Below are 23,193 nucleotides of genomic sequence, written 5' to 3'. Positions count from 1 at the left end.
GCAGTTTTCTCGGAACGCTTTATTTTTAACCCTAGCCTGCAACGGAATTGATGTCCATTTTAAGAATTGGTGCAGTAATAGGGAACAGGTTCAAGCAAATACGCGACAGTTTACTCGGACGATTGGCAAACCTAGCAGAGAGGGAAACTTGGACTCTACAATGAGAGATTGTGGAAAATGTACCAATGACATAAAATTGGGACTTGTTTTAGAAACCAAAATTATTACAAGTTTATGTTTCAACAATGATGCTCTTGTAATAATCTAGGCGAGTGCAAATGTAAATTCCATTCTCGTGAAACAAACGTCAAAGCTTTAAATGCAGTAAAAGTGAAGGTGGCGCCACGTAGTCTTCAAGCGTTGCAAACGTAAAGGTTTCGTTGTGATGGATATCCGGTCGAAGCATCCTTCGAAATGAATTTGCAGGAAAGAATCAGTAACGAGTACCAAAGCTTTTGAATTCTGTCTGAGCGATTTTTCGCTCATTGTGGAATTCTGCGTTGTGGATCCTCGAGCTTGGACTTCCAACCTTACTGAGCCAGTGTTTCCTGCGGAGGTGGGGGCATTGTGTCGAGTCAGGTCAGGTTTGCAGTGAGTCAGGACACTCGCTGCAAACCAAATCTTGCTTCAGAAAATTTCAATTGAATGCAACGTTAACGAATCATGTTTAAATCACTAACATAGCTTCGACCTTGTCAGCAGGCCCCTGCACAACGCCAACGACGCTGCCCGTCGGAGCGTTTTTCACCCAGCCGACCAGGCGCAGCTTCCTGCTTTCATCCTCTGTATACTGGGAATAAGCATTTGAAAGAAGCCATAAAAGGTTGTACACCTATGAGATGCATAGAGTGGACGACAAAAGTTATCAACAAACCCATGACAAACCCATGACCCATGACATAAGCTTGTAATAATTATAGGTTTAGTCATTACAGGAGTCGCCCATCTTTGCAACTGCCATAAATGGAATAATACAGGGCAACAACACAACAACAACAACATGCATTTTAAGGCCATTTTCCCTGCTAGAGCGGGGGTTAGCCTTGCGGTCCCCATGACAATCTTCTCCATTTTGCCCTATGTTCTGCATCTCTCCTTATTAACCCCCTTGCCCGCATTTCTTCTTATAATAATATAATACAATTATAATACAGGGCATTCCAGATAAAATGCCATGATTTTATACAGTTAATAAAACTGGTACCATTGTGCAGAGTAAGGTCTAAAGTTTTGTTTCATATTCGAAAATGCTCAATATGACCACAATTTGGATAAGCAAAGACCACCAGTCTCAGATATGGTGGATTGCTTTTTGGTCAGCGACAGCATCAGGGCCCAGCACCATGCACACTTGCTTAAGGCACTTGCAAGCTGGTAGGATTGTCTTGAGGTGTGCACGCTCGCCTCCAAGCTACCTAACCCTGGCTCTAATCCCGATAGAGCTATAATCTGTTATCCTGGCATTTCACAGGCAGAGCAAGGCATAAATATGTGTGTGCCCTGTCCCTCGGATGGACGTTAAACTGGGTGTTCCGTCTGACAGCATTAGTTGGTCGATGTTAAAGACCGAATGGCGTCCTTCATGAAGAGCAGGTGAGCTATCGCTGACATGCTGAACAAAGTACATGGGGCACTGCGTCTGTGGCACAGCTGCAACCCTAGAAAACGATGCTACCTGCAGTCATGCACTACATACTAAAGAAGAGAACTTCCAAAGAAGAGGTCCCACAGACTGAGACCCGAGCTTGCTGGTGACCACGGAAGACCTTTGTCAAAGCGTACAGGGAAATATTTCGAGATGATCCAGCTACTAAGTCGGTAATGGTGGTGATCAAAGACATTATCTATGACGTGTGCGCGCATCCCAATCCTGTCAAAAACTATGGTGCCTCTTCAGAAAACAAAAAAATGTTTGTAGCGTTTTCAAGTAGTCATTCCCATTGATTGTGCCGTTGTTGTTTCAAATGCAGCCTATGTCTGCTGGTTGCATCATTTGTGGAAGTGTGGCTGTGCCGCTGATGCAGTGCCCCTGTTACCAGTAAGCTGGTACTCATTTTGTGGAACCTAACATCTCGAACTCAAGAACCTCAGATCTCAAGCCAGCCACCTTAACCATTAAGCCAACACCAGGGGTTTCCCCATTGATGGAACAATATAAATAAAAAGTGCGGGGTATCACTGCTTGGAGCCAGCGCACACATTAGATGACTAGAACAGGAAATAAAATGTCAGACTTTCCTCTATTGTGGTACAAGTTGAGTTTTATGTTTGTGTTGTCAATAAGTATCAAAATCATGGCATTGCATTTGGAACACCATGGATGGCAATACCCCTTTTCTGTTGGCAGCACCACTGGCTTTTCCCTATGTGCTTATCGTGTTTAGTTTTGGGTGCAAATCCTCGTGGGTCACATGGAGTTATCAATCTATTGGGATTGAGAAATTGTTGAAAATGCACCAGTCAGAAAGTTAGCCAAAAGCTTCGATTTAGAAAACAAAATTATTATATGTTACATCACTATTAGCTACTAGAAGGAGTTACTCCAATAACCTGTCTTGTAGCAGCACATGTGGATTTGTTTGACATTCTGTGACATCATGTGATTGGTGTCCTGTCATGCTTTAAAAAGTGGTGGACTTAAGGCCCCAATTTTTTTTGATGGTGTATATATGAATATATATGAATGTATATATATATATATATATAATAGATTGTGGACATCTTTAACTAGAATGGCACTCTTCGACGTCGCCAGATATGCCTCCGTGCACATTATTACATGCTTGCACCAAATTTGATTTCAATCCCTTGAGCTATTCTCAAGTATCAATTTTTTACCTGACCCTTGACACCAAAATCTAATCAATTAATCTTTGCATCATTATTTGCATCTTTGCATCTCGGATCCCTTCAGCCATTACTAAGTTATCGTGGTAACAAAAACTTATCTGACTTTGTCGGCGGAGGCATTAAAAAAAATCCAATGCAAGGCTGAGGGCTTTGCGGAGGCGACGTGCAGGAAGAACGTACGAGCATTACATTTCAATATCAAATGGGAATTTGAAGATGAAGAAGAAATCTTACCATTCTGAAGCACACACCTGCTCCAAAAGGTACAAAGAGGAGATTTCTGTCAATGCACTTGGACATACACATACACATGCAGTACAAACATTGCATGCCATTAAGAAATGGATTGCAGTTCGTGCAGCAATATATTATTATGCTGTCGACGCTGTCACGGAAATGCGACAAACTGGCGTTTTACAAGTGTGGCTTTTAAAAAGCAAATCCTCATATTGTTATCGGTTCATCAAATGTATTATAATGCACACCCAAGCTGACTGATGTACACTCCGGGGCAAAAAAAATGAGCCAAGTCAGTTTTTAAAGATTTGTTGTCATAACTATTTTACCATACATTAAAAAACACCAGGACATGCAAAAATAACTACAAAAAAGTATGGAATAGTTTGTCCCTTATCTTTCTTTAAATAATCCAGTCTTTTGGTCAAACTTTCACAAAGCTTCTTGTACCAAGAAATTTCAATATTGTCCCATTCATGTTTGACAGGTTCCCAAAGTTGATCAGAATTTGCAAATTTCCTTCCAATAACTTTGTGCTGAATATAGGCCCCAGGATTCTCTATGGGGTTCAAATCGGGACTCGAACCAGGCCAGAACATACATTTCAGGGACTTTTTCTCCAACCACTTTATGGTGGCTTTTAAAGTATGGGTCGGGGCATTATCTTGAAAAATGACTTCTTTGCCTTTCTCCCCAGGAATTAATGCCCCCAGGAAGATCTCACTCCACGAATTTTTCATAAAAATAAAGATGAATTTTTTCACAAAAAAAAAACAAAACAAAAAAACGAATTTTTCATGAAAAGAAAAGGATTTTTTAAACGAATTTTTCATTTTTAAAAATCATAAAAATAAACGAATTTTTCAATAAAAATAAAACGAATTTTTTCATAAAAAAACGACTTTTTTAAAAATAAAAATAGGCCTAAAACTTTTTAAATAAAAATAAAACGATTTTTTTCATAAAAACAAAACTTTTTTTTAAATAAAAATAGGCCTAACACTTTTTAAATAAAAACAAAACGAATTTTTTCATAACGACTTTAAAAAAATAAAATAGGCCTAACACTTTTTAAATAAAAATAAGAGGAATTTTTTAATAAAAATAAAACACGAATTTTTTCATAAAAAGAAAACGAATTTTTCATATAAAAGAGATGAATTTTTCACAATTTTTTAAAATAAAAATACGATTTTTTCATTAAAATAAAAAACAATTCATTAAATAAAATGAATTTTTAATAAAAATTAACCATGAACTTTTTCATTAGAATTAAACACGATTTTTTTTTTCAAGCTACTGCAACACGAGTAATCAATTGAAGACCATAGAATTATAACCAGGCTAAGTCACATTTTCGTCATTTCGAGAAAAACGTGAAAAATATTTTGAAAAACGTGAAGAACGGGGGAAAAAAATATGTGACTTAGCCTGGTTATAATTCTATGGTCTTCAATTTAAACTGGAATATGTCCTGCGCATCTATGGTTCCAAATTTGAAAAAAAGCAGCTCGGCTCATTTTGTTTTGCCCCGGAGTGATGTCACATGGCACAAGCACTGCAGTTTAATACATAAGAGCATTTTGTTCAGGATCTAAACGTTTTGGAAACACGAAAGTAAACAGACATATATATAGTATATATATATCCATGAAGGAATGAAGGCCGTGTACCTGTACGTACCTTGAACACGTCCGAAAATTTCGAAATCCACGGACACGAGCGACAAGGCCATCGGATTGGGTAGGAAAGTGACGAAACTGAGCAAGAGGAGGTGAGGGGTCTGCGGGTCGAGACTAGCGCACGAATGATCCACCGGTCGCAGGTTTAATCAGAACATGTCGCCATGGACGGCCGGGACACGGAGCTCAGTAAACCGAATAAACTTGAAGGAGCTGCCTAAAGATAGCATCACTGACGCGATATAATTATAAAGCCGTACTCTGTATATAGATCGCTGCGCTTCATCAACGAAACGTACTCCATTTGACAAAAACACGAAGAGGCTTCCAGATTGCAAGGGTTAGTAAAATAGCTTTTTGTGAGGTAAAATCAACAAAGCTACATCAAAGCTCACGAAACGTATACGAGCCGATATTCCTGAGGGACGTTTGGAAAATGTAGCTTCTTCTTCTTTATTAGTGGTTTAATGGCGTTTTCAGAGCCACCAGGCTCTATATACGCCACCAAAGGACCTATACACCTTGATTATGGATGCTGGAGGCTTGTATTGCAGCTGGAGGCCCTGTTCCTTTAATGAATTTTAAAACTGATCTGCAGAATCGAGGGTGCTTCTGACTCGGACGGCAAAATGTATCCGGCAGGCCTGACCACGTGATCGCCATGTCACGGACACGGACAGAGAGCAGTCGACGCAGTCTGAGCTCCTCAAACCGAGGGCAGAGAAAACATGATCCAAATCCTCGGGAACCTTACAACGGTCACACAACCCCGTCGGGTGACATCTTATCCTATGTAGATAGTAGTTGAGGGAACAGTGTCCGAGTCTAAGCCTCTATAGTCTATAAGGTAGTCTTTTCCCTTCGGGAGAGGAAAAGGTAGTTTGTAATTTTAACCGGTGTTTATACGACTATGACGGTGTAGTCCGCACCAGCATCAATGCACACGAATTATCTCGTGAAAATAGACATGGGAATTAAAAACAGACTTTTATAATTCACATTACATATTATGTATTTCGTTTTTATTGGCGCTGAGGAAGCGCCTTTAGCGATTGACTTCCAGCCAGTGTAACGCTAATTCCTGTCACAGGAATTCGGAGATCATATAAGTGGGCATGGCAGTTCCTGATTGGTTCGTGTTGGGGAACGCCTTCTCGCTGCCGACGTGACGTAAATTCGCGCACGCGCACTGGTGAAGCTTACTCGATCTTACTCGATCCCATATTACATGTACTTTCATTGCATACAAATTATACTTCCTCCTAGAAATTCCAAGCCCGAACCTCAGCGCAATCCAAGAGGATTCACTTGTTCTATTTATGGATTTGATTCCACTAATTGATTTCCGAGTTATTTATTTATTTTTTCAGTGTTAGGGAGTTAGTTTGTTCAGCGAGTGTCGAGTGACGCTGTGTTGATGTGAAACCTATCCATTGGAAATTCTTTGCATTTCCCCAGCGATCCCTTCATTACCTCCGCCACCAAAGGTGGATGGAGGTTATGTTTTCACCCCTGTCTGTTTGTCTGTCTGGGTGAACAAAATATCTCAAAAAGTTGTGGACGGGTTCGGACGAAATTTGGCACAGATGTAGATGTAGCGTTCGTAACAAGGACGAAATGATTCGATTTTGGTGAAGATCCGAACTCGGCTACTAGAATGTTTTAAGTGATTCTTCACCATTGGGAGATAGAGCCAAAAACGATACATAGCAGGATAATATCTCAAAAAGTTATGGGTGGTTTGTACGAAACTTGGTGGACGGGTTGTGAGTGTGACAAGGACAAACAGATTCGATTTTGGTGAAGATCTGAATATGGATTCGGATATGAGAATTATTTAATTTTTGACGAAATTTTGATTCTTCACCATTGAGTGATATGGCCAACCAGGCGGAGGTATGTTCTCTACTGAGTGCCGTTCTAGTTTCCACTTTCCACTGTTGTTGTCAATCCAGGTGCTTGAAAGGTAACTTTACTAAACCACACCTTAGGTTACTATTCTACCTCCTTAATGTACCATGCTGTGTAAATTTGGGGATAATGTGGGATACAAGATTATCATATTATTGAGTTGCTGAGAGATTATTGGGTGTTTTTTTTTATTTACCTTCATTTTCGCAGGTTGCCAAGGGGTCTGCGTTGTTATTGCTGTTGTTATTGTTGGGGGTCAATTTTTGAAATGTGCACCCAATCGCCGGACCCCGCCCACATTTGTCACTTGACTCCACCCACCATGGCACCCATACGAAATAATATGGCCGCCATCTTGGTTTTATGCTGGGCCAAAGACATCAGGCCTGTAGGCCTCTGCTGATTATACACTGCCCGGGTTTGTAGCATCAGATTTCCATGGGCCTTGCTTTGGTCGAGTGTTACTCGATCGTTTTGAGTGTTGTGCAGTTGCGGCTGAAACCCAAATTCTACACAGGTTCCTCCTGATTACTCTATCTTTGCCTATTCGGGTTCCTTCTGTTAACTCCAATGCAATCTTGTATTTGGTCTTCCATTTGAATACAAAGAGGTACGTACCCTGAAAAATCTAATCGGTTGAATAAAATTATTAGTTAGGTTTAATCAAGCCCGTCAGCACACACGGTACTCGGCTCTCGAAAAAAAACAGCGTTACGTATTTTTTGAATGGCCGCATATTAGGGTTAAACAATCCTTGACCGTGTGATCAATCAGCTCGTTATGATATAACTGTGGTGAAGGCTGTCATGGATGGGTAAGAGGTGTTGAGTTAGTCTCTTAATAGTGCAATAAATGTGTTTCCCAATTGCACCGTTCATCTTTAAGAGTGCTTTAAATGGGCGTTTCCAAATCATCCCTCAACCGGATTTTGTCACAGGTTGACCACAGTGCAGTTGTTTTTGTTTCCATTTGTATGCTGAGAGCAGTTGACAGGAAATCATTCCTTTTCTCCAACAGCCTCATTTCAGATCATCAATTCGGATTCACACATTATAACTCCACCTTGGACATGCTACTTCTACTCACCCAACAATGTATGGAGGCCCTCAAAATGCGTCATGAGATCTGAGCCATCTCTCTGGACATATCTCAAGCTTTCAAAACAGTCTGGCAATCTGCCTTGCTCTCCAAACCGTCTACCTATGGAATCCAAGGCCAACTCCACTATTCGATTACTGACTTCCCACACGCTTGTAGCCAATGAGAGCTCTCAACGGAACCCTTTCTTCTCTCTCTGTCAAGGCTGGAGTACTTCAAGGCAGTGTTCCAGTCCCCATTTTATATTCTGAAGTAATCTTCATCAATGTTCTCACTGGCTCTATGGAAAATCTTCTTTATCTCTTTGCTAATGACTCCACTTTCTGCCTTGACATCCCTCATCCTTTTGACAGACAGACAGGCAGCAGCCTCTTCCCTCTACTCAGACCCTGACAAAATCGCTAACTGGTCAAACACTTGGAACATGTTTTTCATTCCTGAGAAATCACACAAACACACACACACACACAATTATATTTATTATTATAGACCAGCAAAGGTATTCGGCATTTCCAGGCAACGCAGAGTCACTTTGCTGACAGATAATTAAGAAAGGGGTGGGTGAGGAGGAGGAGTGAGAGGAAGTGGAGTGGAGGTGGGGAGATAAAGGAGGGAGGGGGACGTTGGCGAGAGGATGTGGGGAGCGGGAGAAGAGTGGAAGGGGAGCATGAGGAGAGGGAGCAGGAGGAGGGAGGAGTGGGGAGCAGGAGGATATTGAGCAGCGAGCAGGAGGAGAGCGGGTGGGAAGGAGAGGTGAGTGGGGATCAGAGGGGTGAGTGGGGAGCAGAAGGAGGGGTGAGCATAGCTCAGAAGGAGGGGTGAGTGATGAGCAGGACCAGGGGGAGGGGTGAGTGGGGCGGAGTGGTGACCTGGCACCAGGAGGAGAAGGGAGCAAGAGGAGGGGTAAGAGGGGAGCAGGAGGAGGAATGAGAGGAGAGCAGGATGAGGGCTCAATAATGAACAGAGTTGCTCCATAATGTTTTCCGAGTGAAGAAAAAGTTTCTCGTTGAGTATGAAGATGATTTCAGGCCATCACAAAACAAATGAAAATTCTGAATTAAAAATATGGGGCCATATTTGCCAAAAATGCAGGGAATAATAAAATGATTGTTTGTGTTGATGTTTTGCCAATCTCATTGTTAGTTTCTCCGTCATGATTTGAAGAAGAAGAATAAGCCCTTTGTTCTCACTGTTTCTCCATATTCTGTTTGTTTACAATCACAATAATGAAATGATGACACGTGAATAAAGTTGAAGCATTTTGCAACTTGAAAAAAACATCCGATGTATCGTCTCATCCATATATATATATATATATATATATATATATATATATATATATATATAAATATATATATATATATATATATATATTATATATATATATATTATATATATATATATATTAAAATAAATAAATAAATAAATATGCTTAGTTATAAAAATCGCTAATTTCTTAAAATTTACAGATTTCACTCCAGATTTCAGCACTCATTTAGTTCTCGAGATCCGATCCTCAAACCCGAACACAGATTCTGATTATATATACTTTAATTAGTCCGTGAGAGTAGATTGTGTTTCCAAGGCAAGGCACGTTTGAATAGGCCAAAACGAAATGGTGGCTAGGACCCCAGCGATGTGATATTGAGCTGACCGAGGATAAAGCCTTTCATGAAGGTGAACCATTATTTCTCTTTAAAAGGGGTGTTTATATTTATCCAAACACCCAATTTTCATTCATGCACTCCTTTGGAGTTCCCTGAGTATGCATGTAAAGTTGGGGGAGCTAGGTTTCATGGTTTTGGAGTTATGGAGGAGACACACATTGCCTTTTATTATTAAAGATAGATAGAAGTGGAGGTGGAAAGAAGAGAATGTAAGTCATTAAATTAAGGAAAGATTTTTAATTTGTATTTTCCATTTTCCATAATCATCACACTAAAATACGCAATTTGGCGCCTGTTTGTCTGTCTGATGAATTTTTGACCACGATACATTCCGTTGTTGCTTATCCAATCTCAACCAAACTTGACAGGATGACTAAGGGTTACACAATGAAGGTTGTAGAGCATTCATTTCCCCCCCGTGCCCAAAGAGGTTTTCTCCCCCGAGCGGGGTTTCCATGCCATTGCTGTCAATGGGATTGTGTGTTGAGGTGTATATCCATGTTAAGTTAGCTTTATCGTGGCGTTTTTCCAAAGGCTCTTTCAATAACAAAATCAATGATAATAGCATATTGTTGCGGATATGAGATTGGCATCCATCCATATCCGCTTGTAAATATTCCCCTATTTCCTCCATACTTCCCAACTATCCCCAATCCCCCATTCCCCCATTCCCTAGTCCCATTTTCTGTAAACAACACTCTGTAGACCCGACCTTCCCCTATTTCCCCCATTAAATGTCGCATCCAGGTCCACCGCATCTCACGTAGACAACTATAGGACATCTTGCTAGTTATTCTTAGTCTATGTCAGTTAAGGACTCGTTTCCATTAATTCTGACTCTTCGTTGCACCAGAATGTGATTGTATGGCACCGTTAGGAAGTTTAGGACCTCCCAATACCTCCCCGCAGCTCTTCGTCACGGTTCAGCAACAACAACAACAACAGCAACAACAACGGCGGCGGCGCGGGGAGTGCGCGTCCTCACTCCGGCTTGGTTGGTGGGGGGTGTTGGGAGGGCACCAAGCCTTTCCAACGAGCCGCCATCGGACATGTGCTCGACGGGGTTACCAAGTAGGGGCTCGCTGTCAGCTCCTCGTCAGGGGCGGAGCCCGGTAACCCCCGCACCCAATAGAAGCGGCGGACCGATCACATCTGGGGCGGAGCCAACGAGCCGAGGGCGTGTCACTCCCCGCTGAGCATGCGCAGGAAGAGGGAGGTGACGTCAGATGCGCCCTGAGCTGGGAGAGAGAAGGACGCCACCTCCGAGCGCTGCAATACCTCCCCGCATCTCTGGACCGGACCGTGTTTGATTCTGCCCCTGAGCCAAGGTGCACCTTGTGCTATCGACTGCCTGTCCTTCCCTGCCATCAATCCCTGTGTAAGTCAGTCTTGTTCCGTTTGTCTGTGGTCTGTCTGGGATAGATAAGATTGTGTCTAAGTGCCTATCTCTTCTGTGTCTTTACCTCATTACCTTGTAATCTACCCCTTTTTCTCCCCCACCAATTATATCCTCCTCCGGAGGTCTTGAGAACTGTACCCCTTGTGTCGTTTCATTTATCCCAGTCGTTGTGTCCTTTCCAAACCATTGATTTAGCATAGCGCGACTTGGTCAACGTCGGGTGGAATCGGGTGAGTTGGGGAAGAATCGGGGGAATTGTTAGGTCGCGGCAATACCACCGCTCGGTAAATAACATCTAATCCGCGATCCGTAACAATATTATTAATGTTATTACAAAACAATATTAATACGAATAATATCCCACCTCCCCAAAGTGTTTTTCCTGCCGTGATAACATGTACAACTAGCTTATCATACCGTTTTCGTGAGAGCAACGGCCGACCAAACAAATAGTAAAAATATTATAAACCACAAACATGTTTGATTACCTTTTAAAATAGTTGATAATGCTGTGAAACACTAAAGTGAAATAAATTTGGAGGAATCTGCACATCAGTCCATGCTAATCACGTCAACGAACACACCTGATCATAGATCTACTGTCGTCTATATAAGCTCACAAAGGTTAATAACACCACCTTTCCTACCGCTTCCATGGAGTTCTTCCAAGGACATTTGTGATTTGCTATATTGCCTGCCGACTCTCCCCCCCAACACCCTCACGGAAGTAAATTTTACTTTCGGAAATTAGGCACTCCGCATTATCTTACGAAGATAGGTGTTGAGTTTAAATTACTTGATTTTTAAATGTCGTGGCATCACAGTCCTTGGAATTTCATTTTATTTTAGATCCAAAATTAAAGTTCACTTTTACTTTCCGTACCATGAACCAGCCTCGATGATCGGTGCGAGATTTACACTTTGGGGACATGGTGTAAATCTTCGTTCACAAATTCTCAATTCTATTATTCATGCACTTCTGTTGATTTTATTGATTATTTTAAAAAGGGAATCAACAATTAACAAAGTAATTTTTATTACAATTGCAACAATAATGAAATACCCCTTTCCAATTGATTCAGATTATTTCACAAAAAATAAGTAAGTATCGTTATTCACACTTTGGCATGAAATGGGAGAGGAACAGACTTCAGCTGGTTTCCGTCCAGACCCAGATTTGTGAGTTTGGTTAGTTTATCAAACACTCCATTGGGGAGAGATTGGAGCTTGTTTCCCCCCAGATACAGCTTTGTGAGACTGGTGAGTTTATCAAACACTCCACGAGGAAGAGACTGCAGCTGGTTACAAGTTAACAGCGTTTACTTCAGTTTGTTTATGATGAAATTGAAGAGTAAACACTATTATTTCATCATACTAGATTTCCATTTAATACCCATAATTTAATACCCATTTAATACCCATAATTTAATACCCATAATTTAATACCCATAATGGGTCCTTTACTCCATTGGTGCTCTTTGGTTAATGTACAAGTTAAGGAACCATCAATTTAAACATATTGTTACGTTTGTGGGGGTAGGCATGAAATACCTTACGAAAGTTCAGAATGTGTAGGTTTTAGTATGGACTGTGTGATGCGAGGAAGAACAAGCCATCTCGATGTACATAAGCAGGGTAAATGTTCAGGTTAAGAGTGTTTTCATGTTGCCATAAGGAGGGTGGTTTTGTACGAATTCATTATAGGGCTTATGGTTAATAATCCCCAGTATGTATTGCCTCCCTGTGATTTTTCCCTAATGTTCTTATAAAACTCAGCTGGACTGGCAATGGACTAATTCGCTCACAGCGCCGCCAGTGCCGACAGAAACAGCATTTGCCAATCGACAAGTAAACCCTGATGTCATCCGAACAGAGATTTGACTCTGCCCCCCGACGACTCGTGACGGGGAGGCCACGCCCCGACCTTCGTCATTGGGCGCCAAGCAAAGCCGTGACGCCCCACCCCGAAGACGATAATTGGTCTGGGTAATGGACTGATGTAATGAGACGTCGGTGATTGGACAGAGTGGGATGTCAGCGGTGGAACATCCGAGAGCTAGGAGAGCAAAAAGCCGTCTCGCCATCTTGGTCTCTCTTGGTGCTGGCGTTTGTTGGAGGTGGTCAAATTCTCTCTTCTGTGCTGGTTTTCGAAGAGAACGGCTGTGGATGCCTTGTGCTCTTGTCCTGGTCTTAATCATGGTGGTCGCTTGGTTGTTTTGCATGGGAGGACGACGGGCGCTCGTCTTTGTGCGCCAGAGAGATCATCAGAGCCTTGTTAGCGAAGGAGGCCTGCCTGACGGGTTACCTCACAGTCGGGGTGCGACAAAAAAGCGACCACGCCATTTGTGCGTTTCCCGCGTGGTGGTTCGAGGCGACGACAACCAAGCCCTGTGTTGCGACCAGAGCTAAGTGGCTGCACGACCAACATTATTTTGTTTTCTTTTATCATTCCCTTGTCTGTATATGAGTCGGAATGGATATTTGATTTGATGATTATGATGTCATAGGTCACGTGGTTCGGCCGCCATCTTGGAAAAACAAAAAAACTTCGCACCTCTATATCTTTGAAACCACTCCATGGAAAAAATTGAAACATGGCTCATTGTAAAAACGCCATATGGGGAATAGGTGTTAACGATGATGCCATTGGTGCCATAATTATGACGTTATCATTCGACAGGGACAATGCTTAGTCTGATCAGTTTGAAATGTATTGAGCGTGATCTATGCAACAATTATATGAGAGAATATAAATTTTTGATGTCATCGCTCACGTGGTCTGGCAGCCATATTGGATCAAAGAAAACAAATGTTCAAAAACCGAAGAGTTGGCTCGCAACAACTTGACTGCGCAGGGTAAGTATTCTATGAATACCATCTAGTTTTTCGGACCACTATATGACCTTGACCTTCAACATTTGGGGATAAAGTGTGAATAAAGAAAATGTCTCCAACTACAATCTATCCAAGAAACTCAACATCATGAAAATCGGAGGAAAATTATTCAAGTTATCATCAAGAAGGTGTTTTTTGTTAGTTCGGTCAAAATCCACAAAAACATTAGGTCAAGGACACAAAACAAATATCAGGTGCACAACAAAAGTGCAGCTCCACAATTATGAGGCAGAGACATTTATTTTTGAAGACCAAGCGATCTTTGAGATTCCTCATTGGCAAAACTTAGCAGTGACAAAAAACACTTTTTTTTACAGTCCATTTCCCATTTGACCTTGACCTTTAACCCGTATGGGTTGCTGTAAATCATACTACAATACGCAGTTTGGTGTCTGTCTGTGACGATTTTGACCGCGATACATTCGGTCATTATTTATCCAATCTTAACCAAATTTCACAAAAGGACTAAGGGTCACACAGTGAAGGTTGGTGCAAATTAATTTACCCCTCCCCAAGGGGTTTCTCCCCGCCAATGGGGTTGCGTGTTGAGGTGTATATCAGTGTTAAGACAGCTTTATCGTTGCGTTTTTCCAAGACCTCTTCAAATAATGCTCAATATAATGGCAAAATATAAATGGTATAACAAAACAATATTAATACTAATAATCTGTCTCCCTAAGGGGTGTTTCCTCTTTGAACAAACGCCATGTTAACGTGTGTAAACATCTTATCGTGCTGCTTCACGGAGCACCCACTACCAGAAGTAAAAATATTTTAAACCACAAACATGTTTGATTCCCTTTTGAGACAGTCGCTAATGCGGTTTAACACGAAACTAAAAGGGAGAAACCCTGGGTGTATTGTTGCCAAGCAACCAGCTAGCGCTTGCCATCCAGCTGTTCCTTATCAACAGTTTTGAATGGAGTGCTTGCAAAAATGCTTAAGCCATTTGGCGACCTCTCTACAAGAAACTTGGTAAATGAACAACCGCCCCCCTCCACAATGTTCTTGGGGCCCGACCGTAGATCTACTGTAATATATATATCCCAGAGAGGAATGACCATTCCGGCCACCCCCATAGTGAGCGGGTGTACTAATTAAACTTAAATGCATCTTGCCATCAACTACCTAGTGAGGGCAATTTCGTTTTGATCAGATAAGCCTTGGTCGATTTATGGTGAAAAATATTAAAATGTCTAGAATTAGTTCATGACCTTAAAATTAGGTCAACATCAAAAATATGTCAACCTCAAGTACTTTCTATTCGCGTTATTGATGCAAAATTAAATTTTAGCCATTTTCATTTCGTCTCTGTCGGCTCAGAGACACAATTCGGAAATTGATACAGTTTGGAAATTGGGAGTGTGTGCAGGAAGAATTTTCCTTTCTAAATGGTGGTTTAGTACTCAAAGGTCCAAGAAACTCTATGGTACAATGAAAAATTGGGTCGCTAGTTATTGAAACAAACCATTGCAACGGCAATAATTAATCCTTCCCCAATACAATAGGTAGACAATCGGAGGATTAGAAAACATTTTTAAAAATGCAAAAGGCACATTTATTGAAAAACATGTAAAAATAGGCATGTGTCATGTTTTGAACTCCCCTCATACCTTTCCACCAGAGATATATTAGAGATGGATTCAGGTGTCCTTGATTCACAACTCCTCAGAATCACAAAGTACATCACCAACAAGGACAAGTTCCACATTATTCTGGAACCACACCAACCTCAATTTCACTTCAAATAACAAGATCATCTTCACCTTGACATGTGTACATTGCTCTTTCATCCGAACTGGAGAGAAATCCTGGAACTTCCTACTAGTTACTGAACTACCATTCAGGACCAAGGGGGTTTCAAGAGAGGGTACTTCTCAAATAAGAAGAAAAAGACATAAAATGTCATAGCCCCATTGGTTTTAGTAATTTTGCTGTATGGAGTTAAAGGATGTCAGTCGGCCATCTTTGGTTGCATGACAAAGCAAAGTCTTCTGCATATGTATTGTCTTTGTGCCAAGTTTGAACAAAATCGGACCATGCCTGTTCAATAAATGGTTGGGGACACGTTTAAGTAACAAGATGGCCGCCAGTGTGGCATTTTGGATCTGATCTCGAAAATAAATGACGTGCATATGTAAGCCGTCATTCATTATTATCTGTGTGCCAGGTTTAAACAACATCGGTAAATGCTTATCCGAGAAATAGTTGAGAACGTATTGAATATCGGGGTTTTTAGCCCCCGTTTGACTTAGTCTGAAAAAGGGGGCTTATGGATTCGGTGTCGTCCGTCTGTGCGTCCGCAACATTATCTCGGAGAGGTATGGACCGATTCATTTTGTTCATATTTGGCACAAAGACAATACGTGGCGGTATACGTATGCACATCATTTTGTTACCTCCGCCACCAAAGGTGGATGGAGGTTATGTTTTCACACCTGTCTGTTTGATTGTGAACAAGATATCTCAAAAATTTGTGGACGGATTCAGACAAAATTTGGCAGAGATGTAGCGTTTGTGACAAGGACGAAATGATTACATTTTAGTGAAGATCTGGATCCGGCTATTATAACTTTTAAAGTGATTCTTCACCAATGCATGGCGCAAAGTTGGGAGACATGGTCTCCCAATCTCCCAATACATGGGAGTCTGCCTCCCAATGCATGGCGCAAAGTTGGGAGACATGGTCTCCCAATCTGCTAATACATGAGAGTCTCACTCCCAATACATGGGAGAAAGTTGGGAGACATGGTCTCCCAATCTCCCAATACATGGGAGTCTCCCTCCCAATACATGGGAGAAAGGGCCAAAAATGATAAATAGCAGGATATCTCAAAAAGTTGTCAACAGATTGAGACGAAATTTGGTGGAGAGATTGGGTGTGTGACAAGGACTAATCGATTCGATTTTGGTGAAAATCTGAATATGGATTCGGATACGAGAATTATTTAATTTCTAAGTATTTCTTCACCATTGAGAGATCTGGTGAAAAGCGATACATAACATGGTATTTAAAAAAGTTATGGACGAGTTTTGACTAAACTTTGTGGACGAGTTGGTTTGGTGACAAGAACAAGCCGATTAGATTTTGGTTTATGTCCGAATCCAGATCCGGCTTTTCAGTGGATGCCGACTGGCAGCCATTTTAGTTGTATAAACCCCATGTTGAACACGTACATAATCAAGCGTTTCTCGGACATGCATTTTCCGATGTTCAAATACGTATCCTCCCATTCTCACCACACAAAACCACCCTTTGTTGATTGGCTTCCTCTAACCTTGGATCTCCAATCGCTTATACCGTCCCTTGCTCGGCACAGCAATCAATCGTATCATCCATGGACGTTGTTTGCCCAATAAACCACCGTTTAGAGGCCATTTTCCCCCGCAAAGCGGGGGTTGGCCTTTTCGGGGACCGTGGTTGTTGTTGTTTTTTGGTCCCCTTTTTGAAGCAATGTTTTACGCACGGCACGTTTGCCCAATTTAAAAAAAAAAAAAAACCACCTTTAGAGGCCATTTTTCCCCGCAAAGCGGGGGTTGGCCTTTTTCGGGAACCGTGGTTGTTGTTGTTTTTCGGTCCCCTTTTTGAAGCAATGTTTTACGGCCGGATGCCCTTCCTGACGCCAACCCTTTTTGCCGCCTTTAACGACAAACAGGGAATTACCAGTGAACTGGTACTCAATTAGCCGACCTCGGAAGGATGACAGGCTGAGTCAACCCCCCTGGTGTTAATTCAGCGATTAGACCGGGATTCGATTTGCCCAATTGGGCACGTTTGCCCAATGCAAAACAAAAAACCGAGCGGAAAGGTGCGCTGGTTTGTCGGTCAACTGAACTGGACATACCGATAAAGAATTATGGCTTACATATGTGCGGCATTTTTTTTTTCCAAGATCAGATCCAATATGGCCGATTGGTGGCCATTTTGTTACGTACACGTGTCCCCAACCATTTATTGAATACGAGCAGGAGTACCCGGCGTTTCCGGGTGGGGGGGGGGGGGGTGAGGCAGGAGACGGAGGGGTGAGGAAGGGAGTGGGGGGAGTGAAAGGGGTAGGGATGTGAGAGGTGAGAGGAGAGGGAGGGGAAAGATATACTACATACACATATTTTGGGGGGTGGGGTGGGAGTGGAAGTGGCTTTGACAGGCCCCTCCGTTTTGGGGGTGGTGGGATGAGAAGGAGAAAAAATTTACCCGTGCAAAGAGTGCTTTAAACTCAGTGTTGCCCAGGTAAAAAAGGAAATTGTAATACCCTTTGCCACCACCACCAGGTGGCGCCACACAGTACACATTTACTTAGAGAATTTACGCCCCTCTCCTGGTCCCCCGCATGAGGCTGCGGCCACATAGACTATGTTACTCCTCAGACAAAGTTGTATTTGTATTTGTACCCCGAGTAAAGTATATAAGAATTTATAGCTGTTAGTAAAGTATATAAGAATTTATTTATAGCCGAGTAAAGTATATAAGAATTTATATTGTTAAAGTGGACATCTCTCTGGCCATTCTCAGAGAGCCTCCTCAGCGCCGACGAGTCTGGCATTTCACTCAGGCTGACTGGCACGGTCTTCAAGCAGCCATCAATCATCTGGACTGGTCTCCCATCTCCAATGCCTCTGACATCAATTCTTCCTGGGAATTCTTCCAAAGCAAACTGCTCTCTCTCATGCACAGATTTATCCCATCTCGTCTTCAGTTGTCTTACCCTTCCTCCCGTCCATGGTACACTGAATCTTGTGGTGAGGCAGTTGCCCTGAAACAACTTGCCTTTGCCTCTTGGAAGGCTAATCCGACTGAAGGCAATCTCAGTTCCTTCCACCAAGCTCGGACCAAGTGTGTGTCTACCCTCAGGAGTGCCCGGAAGCACTATCTCCCCACACTCAAGAATGAACTCTCAAACCTGTCTCCTTCCTCCAAATCCTGGTGGCGTCTGGTCAAATCCGTTTCTGGTGTTTGTGCCCCCTCCATCCCTTCCCTTACCTCAAATCGCTACACAGTTGACACTGCACGTGACAAAGCAGAATGCCTCAACTCTGTGTTTGCCTCAAAATCTTGTGTCCCAAACCCATCTCTCTCTCTGTTCCCACCTTACCCAGTCGAACCCAACTGCTCCTGGACTCTGTGTCCTTCTCTCCTGACAAGGTGGAGAAGTTTTTGTCAAACCTCGACTCTGATTCTGCAACTGGACCAGACGGCATCAGCCCACAGGTCAGAAAATCCTGCTCTGCCACTCCAGCTCACTCTCTCTCTGTTCTTGTCACCCTATATTTTGCTCAAGGTCATCTGCCAGCATCCTGGAAATCAGCAAACATTACCGGTTTACACAAAAAAGGTGCAAAAACAGATCCTTGCAACGACAGACCAACCAGCCTTCTCCCAATTATCAGCAAAGTCATGGAATCCATCATTGCTTCGGATATCAAATCCTTCCTCTTCTCCAATGGCTTGATCTCCGTTCATCAATTTGGATTCAGACCAGGTCATTATACTCTGAACATGTTGCTTCTGCTGTCTCAACAATGGATGGAGGTCCTCAATGCCAAACAGGAAATCAGAGCTGTCTCCCTTGACATATCACGTGCCTTCGATACGGTCTGGCACCCAGCCCTGCTCACCAAACTCTCCTCCTATGGTATCCATGGAAATCTTCACGCATGGCTTGGGGACTTCCTCTCTGGTCGTAGTCAACGTGTGGCCCTGAATGGATTTCTCTCATCTCCCCTTCCTGTTCAGGCTGGAGTTCCCCAAGGCAGTGTTCTGTGCCCTGTGCTTTTTCTGGTCTTTATCAATGATCTCTCCGACTCTCTGGAAAATCCTCTCTATCTCTTTGCTGATGACTCCACTCTCTGCCGATCCATTCCTTTTCCCTCAGATCGGCAGTCTGCAGCCTCCTCACTCTCTGAAGACATGAACAAAATCACAGACTGGTCAAACAAGTGAAACATGTCTTTCAATCATGACAAATCTCACACTCTTACTATGTCTCTCCGAAAAGACCGACTGGACAACCCTCCCATCTACTTTCTCAACAATCCTCTCCAAGAAGTTCTGTCGCTCAAGCTTTTGGGTCTCACTATCTGCCATTGTCTTTCTTGGGAAAACCACATTTCCAAGCTGGCCTCCAAAGCCAGTCGCCGACTGGGCATCCTCCGTCGTGCCAAGTCCTTCCTTGGCACACCTGAGCTCCTCACCACATACAAGGCTTTCATCTGCAGCTCAATGGAATACTGTTCTTCCTTATGGGCCGGTACTCCTGCCTCACTCCTAGCTCGGCTTCACACTGTTGAAACCAAAGCTTTCAGAATCATTGGAATCTCCCGCGAAGAAGCTATCTCTGAGGGCCTTTCACTCACTCACCGCAGACAGGTAGGTGGTCTTTCTGTCTTCTACCGACTCCTCTGCGGCCGTGCTCCCCCAGCCCTCTCTGTGCTTTGTACCCCAAATATTCCAACAGGTCGCACAAGATCTGCCAGCAACCATCTTATGGTTAAATTGCCGAAATCTAGGCTCTCTGCTCACCTTCACTCTTTCATTCCTCTTTTCTCCTGCCTCTGGAACAAACTCCCACACTCCCTTCAATCCCACTCCTCCCTCCATGGCTTTAAAACAGCTGTTCACCACCATCTCTTATCTTCCCCCATCCAAAATTTTGATCTTTTCTACCCCTTGTAATTCACCCCAGATCCACTTTGTTTGAAATTCCAACTTCGTTCCTGGAAGTCCTGGCAGTGTCCATATGTTTTATACCTCTCCCACCCTCCCCCTTCCCGTGCCTCACCCCTCCCCAAAGCCCTCTCCCTCCCACAGATCTCTCGATGTCCCTGCTCTCAAATGTTGTGTTTGTGTCCTTCCCCCTCTCTCCCCATCTTGTCCCCCGCTACCTTTATTATATGTTTTATGTGTCGGTTTGTCTTTCTGTGTGATTAATGTTCGCTCTTTCACGAGCCTCGATCTTGTATACCAAAAAAAATAAAAAAAAAAAAAATAAAATAAATATATATATATATATAGCTGGAGTACCCCACGTTGTTCAAGAGAAAAAGAAACTAACATATTTGAAATGAGATAAAATATAATGTAAAAGCATTTCCATCCAAATCAGAATCCATCACAAATGTCAAATCATCATTTCACCTTTTCGTTGAACATATGCTGCATAATGTGCCGTTCATCACGTTTCTGAGTTAAGTGTGATGCCGATCAGGAAGAAGAGGAAGCCTTACTACCAACTTCATATACTTCCCTGGAATTGTTTGATTTATTTGTGTTCAAATGTCTGGTGATTGTTTTGTATTTATTGATGCGAATGTGTACTTGTATATAACTGTCATTAATTTAAAAAAGGCTTCGGCACAATAGAGCGATTTTTTTTTAATCCAAAAAAACGAACTTTTTGTTTTTTCAAAAATGTTTTGTTCCCTAAAACACTCCTAGTCACTCACTGATGAACCTCTGAAAGTTTGGCGAAGATCCGTTCAGCCATCTCGGAGAAACATGGCGACACACACCCAGAGACAGACAGACCAACAGCTCTTTCATATCGTGGATGCATGGTCCAATTTTGTTAAAACCTGGCACAAGCACAGCACATGACAGCATATACTGCACTTCACTTTATTTTGCGTTTGATCAAAGATGGCTGACTGATAGACTGGTGACCATTTTAGTTGTAACAAAACCCGATATTGACCATGTCCTCAACCATTTCTCAGACATGCATTTACCGATCTTGTTCAAACTTGGCACGCAGATAATGAATGATTGCTTCCATATGGACGTCATTTTTTCGAGATCAGATGCAAGATGTCCGATTGGCAGCCATTTTGTTACTTCAACGTGTCCCCATCCATTTCTCGGACATGCATGAACCAAATTTGTTCAAACTGGGCACAAAGACAACACATGAGTATACATATGCAGAAGATTTTGTATTGTCTTTCGAACAAAGATGGCCGACTGACAGCCTTTAACTCCATACAGCAAAATTACTAAAACCGTGATGGGAGCTATGACATTTTATGTCATTTTCTTCTTGTTACAACTAAAATGGCCGCCAGTCTACCAGTCAGCCATCCTTGATCAGATCGCAAAATAAAGTGAGTTGCACGTGTATGCCATGATGTAGTGTACTTGTGCCAAGTTTGAACAAAATCAGGCCATGAATGTTCAATAAATGTTTGGGGACACGTTTACGTAATAGAATGGCCACCAGTCGGCCATATTGAATCTGATCTTGGAGAGAAAAATGATGTGCATATGTAAGCCATCATTCATGATCTGTGTGCCAAGTTTGAACAGCATCTGTAAATGTTTGAGGATGCGATACATCGGGTTTTGTTCAATATCGGGGTTTTTTACAACTAAAATGGCCGCCAGTCTACCAGTCAGCCATCCTTGATCAGATCGCAAAATAAAGTGAGGTGCACGTGTATGCCATGATGTACTGTACTTGTGCCAAGTTTGAACAAAATCAGACCGTTAATGTTCAATAAATGGTTGGGGACACGCGTACGTAACAAAATGGCCACCAGTCGGCCATCTTGAATCTGACCTTGGGGGAAAAAATGATGTGCATATATAAGCCATCATTCATGATCTGTTTGCCATGTTTGAACAGCATCTGTAAATGTTTGAGGACGCGATACATCGGGTTTTGTTCAATATCGGTTTTTTTACAACTAAAATGGCCACCAGTCGGCCATCTTTGATCGCACCGGAAAACAAAATGATGTGCTTATGTATACCATGATGTATTGTGATTGTGCCAAGTACTAGTACCGACTGCAAAGCCGCAATGAGCCGGCGAAGCCAAAGCCTCTTGCCACTATTTTACCCATCACTATGGTATCAGTAGGTTAGGTAGTTGGTAGTAGGTAGGTGTAGTAGGTACCGTACCTGGTAAGACTTGGTAAAAGAGAAGAGCAGACAGTCCTCCCCAATACCTGCATACCTCTTGCCACTATTTTACCCATCACCATGGCATCAGTAGGTTAGGTAGTTGGTAGTAGGTAGGTGTAGTAGGTACCGTACCTGGTAAGACTTGGTAAAAGAGAAGAGCAGACAGTCCTCCCCAATACCTGCATACAATAAATGTCACAAGAAGCTTAAGGAAGTAACGATACGATGTGCTAGCTTAAGGCCTATTTTAAGAAATTTTAACTGGGCTTAACATACGTTTTCACAGTATGTGTGTAGTCTTCTAACTTCAGTCGCTGGCAGGACTGGTTCTCTCCGGGCACGGCAGCTTCCTCCACCAGAAAACGTTAGCTTGCAGTGATTAATTCGGTGAATTCCGTCTCAACTTCGGATATTTCCGGCCGTGAAAAACTATCCGTATTTCCAAACTAAATATGTAAACCGCTTATACCATATTTCTGGCCGTGAAAAACTATCCCATACGGCCGCGAGATTTCTAAAAAATAATTCTTCGTCAATGTTAGAATATTTGACGCC

General features: G+C 42.4%; 1 protein-coding gene across 1 annotated transcript; it reads right to left on the bottom strand.

Annotated features, from left to right (window-relative positions):
• Nucleotide 1: 1 nt before the first annotated feature.
• On the bottom strand, nucleotides 2-5,189 carry LOC144892444 (acylphosphatase-2-like). Its single transcript, XM_078779308.1, has 4 exons — nucleotides 4,771-5,189; nucleotides 3,085-3,101; nucleotides 681-790; nucleotides 2-548 (listed from the first exon to the last, which is right to left on the bottom strand). The coding sequence occupies exons 1-4, from the start codon at nucleotides 4,820-4,822 to the stop codon at nucleotides 434-436; spliced, it is 294 nt and encodes a 97-aa protein (XP_078635434.1). The 5' UTR covers nucleotides 4,823-5,189; the 3' UTR covers nucleotides 2-433.
• Nucleotides 5,190-23,193: the final 18,004 nt, after the last annotated feature.

The sequence above is a fragment of the Myxine glutinosa genome, chromosome 5, assembly GCF_964187855.1.
Source record: "Myxine glutinosa chromosome 5, kmMyxGlut1.1, whole genome shotgun sequence".
NCBI lineage: Eukaryota > Metazoa > Chordata > Myxini > Myxiniformes > Myxinidae > Myxine > Myxine glutinosa.
The sequence above is the reverse complement of the archived record's forward strand: the minus strand, read 5'-3'. Positions and strand labels throughout refer to the sequence as shown.